The 2698-nt window shown below is 40.7% G+C and overlaps 1 protein-coding gene across 1 annotated transcript; it reads left to right on the top strand.

The window, feature by feature from the left end:
* Window positions 1-5: 5 nt before the first annotated feature.
* On the top strand, window positions 6-1707 carry LOC102209932 (antithrombin-III-like; the record flags this gene model as incomplete). Its single annotated transcript, XM_005755554.1, has 3 exons — window positions 6-180; window positions 752-816; window positions 1397-1707. Coding segments are annotated over 3 exons (417 nt in total), but the record flags the coding sequence as incomplete, so codon positions are not given.
* Window positions 1708-2698: the final 991 nt, after the last annotated feature.

The raw sequence follows: 2698 nt of genomic DNA on the forward strand, positions 1-2698 counted from the left end.
TTGAGGTGGAGGAGACTCTGGACCTGGCAAAACTGAACAGTTGGTTGGATCAGATGAAGGAAACAACTGTCTCTGTTGAGGTCCCTCGCTTTAAGGTGGAGCACAGCTTCAGCTTGAAGGAGAAGCTTAAGGAAATGGGATTGACTGACCTGTTCAGCTCTGACAAGGCCAGCCTGCCAGGTACTTAAACCTGAACTTTGGATCTCAGTCCAAAGTCCACATCAACTGAATTAAAAGTGAATTTGAGTATTATTTTTGATTATACCATTACATAATCAAATATAATTGTTATACATGTTATTCAATTATATTTGGTCAATCTGGTCAAACATGATACATTTGGTCCAAACATTTAACAGTCTGAACATGTTTGGAATTTGGGGAAACCTGCAGTCAGCGGAGACTGAAGAAGTCACTTGGATGAGTGACGAAACATTTCTCCCACTGAAAACGCTACGTCCAGATGAACAGAATCAACTTTGGGGGATTTACTTACCTGGATGAATGAGCATGCATCAAGACGAAAGGAAGACTGAAGATTCATGTCATTTAAATCAGGTTTTGATGCAAACATAAATGGAGGAGACCCTGCAGCATGGTGTGTTTTCATGGCTTCTATTAAGTGGTCTGCGTTTTTATTCTGAATATAGAAGGGAAGCAGAAAAAGTCAACTTGACCTGTTGTTGGTTTTGATTATGGCAGTTATAAATGAACAGTTAAGAAAAACCACAAAATTCCTTCTGTGTTTCAGGGATGCTGGAGGATAGCAACTTTGGCCTCTACATCTCAGATGCCTTCCATAAAGCTTTCCTGGAGGTCAGTCAAATACTATCTACATCACTTAGAGCATGTTTTACATTATACAAGTCCTTTTTTCCAAGTGTGGGTCGGGACCATTGACTGTATTCGAATGATCAGCGTAGCTTCCAGGTCTGAGAAGCAAAGCCAATGCAGAAGTATAAAAAGAAATTGTTTTCCTATGAGCTTGCAGGTTTTCTTGGTTATTTCAGTCCTGAGATGGTAAAAAACATGACAAACTGGTGGGTGATGGCTACATACATTTCTACATACTATGATCAGGACTAAGGGGTGCTTCTGTAATGAAAGACCACATTTGAGTGGTAGTGTTTCCATTTTAAATGTTTTTATTTTATTTTATTTTTTTAACGATTTGTCCTGAATTTCCAGACCTTTTTTGGAAAAAATGTTTTTCCCTTAAATGTTATTTTGGGCCTTTTTTTGTATATCATTTCGTTTGGTATTAAAACATAAACATCTAAATCCATATTGGTATCCTGACAGTTGATATAAATTCAGAGAGATGCATTTATACGAGTTCATCTCTCAGACACAGGTTTTGATTTGAGTTAATAAGCAACTGTGTGTGCTGTTGCAGGTGAATGAGGAGGGCAGTGAGGCGGCAGCAGCCACCGCTGTGGTGGCCGTTGGACGCTCCTTCAATCCGTACAGGGAGGTTTTTACAGCCGACCGGCCGTTTCTGCTGCTCATCAGAGAGTCCATCATCAACACACTGCTATTCACCGGCCGTGTGGCTGATCCCTGCAACCAATAAAACCCTACACATGAAGCGATCACTGCTTTGTTAAAAGCCGCAAATCGTAAAAATATAGTAATAAATATTTCAAAATGTAAATATACTGCATAACAATTCGGCACTGTGCTGTATGATGTGGAGCTAATGCAAACTTCATTTTACAACATTATACACTACACACTCAAGAGTGGGGCTTTTGATTTTTAGCCAAAGTTTTAGACGTTTGTTCTGTACTTCAACTTCATTTCATTTAATTCCATCCATCCATCTGCGGTGGCAGCAGCCTAAGCAGAGAAGCACAGTCCTCCCTCTCATCAGTCACTTCCTCCAGCTTGTCCGGGGGAACACCAAGGCGTTCCCAGGCCAGCCCGCTGGTGTATGGTGCCTTGGTGCTTCTCCCTCATTTCCCAACAACACATCACAGCAGTTAGATTTATCCAAGCTTGGGACCGGCGCCGGGAATCCACTAGCTGATCACCCCTGAGGATGGGTTCATGTCTCCTCTTCCCGGTCTCAAATCAGCGATCAGGGTGACTTAGAAAAGATGCAGCTTTCAAAAGTGTTTCCACAGTAAATGATTTAAGTAAATAAATGCAAAACAAATGAAATAACAGTGTTGCTGAATATCTCTGCCTTGAGATACTCACCGTGGCTTCAGATGAAAAAGAACTGAACATGAAAAGAGACCACATGAAGGACAAGAAGCATCTGCCCTGTCAGCCCGAACTCAGCTTACTGAAAACCATCCAGATTCTCCACAAGGACTGGAAAAAAAAAAACCCATCCACACCTGACAGAGTGCCAAGAAACGAGAGGATTTACATCCAATAACTTAAAATATTAAAGAGCAGAAAATCTTAACGCATTAAAATACTTTAATTCTGAGCGTTTTGCTGCAATAACAACAAACTTTTTTTTATTTTTATACATTTTTTTTAATTTTTAGTAGTAGTAGGAGTAGTTGCAGTATTCAGTTTGAGGCACTTCTAAACATGTTCATGGAAAACAGGTGAGAGAGTAGTGCTCAATTCCAGATGTGTGTGTCACGTTCACACGCGCACGTTTGTGAATGCTGCTGGAGACAGAGGCGAGTCGGTGGCATTTGTCACTTAAAGTGCTTTATTTCCTTTGAAGGAGATGCAA

Source organism: Pundamilia nyererei, unplaced genomic scaffold, assembly GCF_000239375.1.
Source record: "Pundamilia nyererei isolate P.nyererei 1_Seehausen unplaced genomic scaffold, PunNye1.0 scaffold01870, whole genome shotgun sequence".
In the NCBI taxonomy this organism is placed as follows: domain Eukaryota; kingdom Metazoa; phylum Chordata; class Actinopteri; order Cichliformes; family Cichlidae; genus Pundamilia; species Pundamilia nyererei.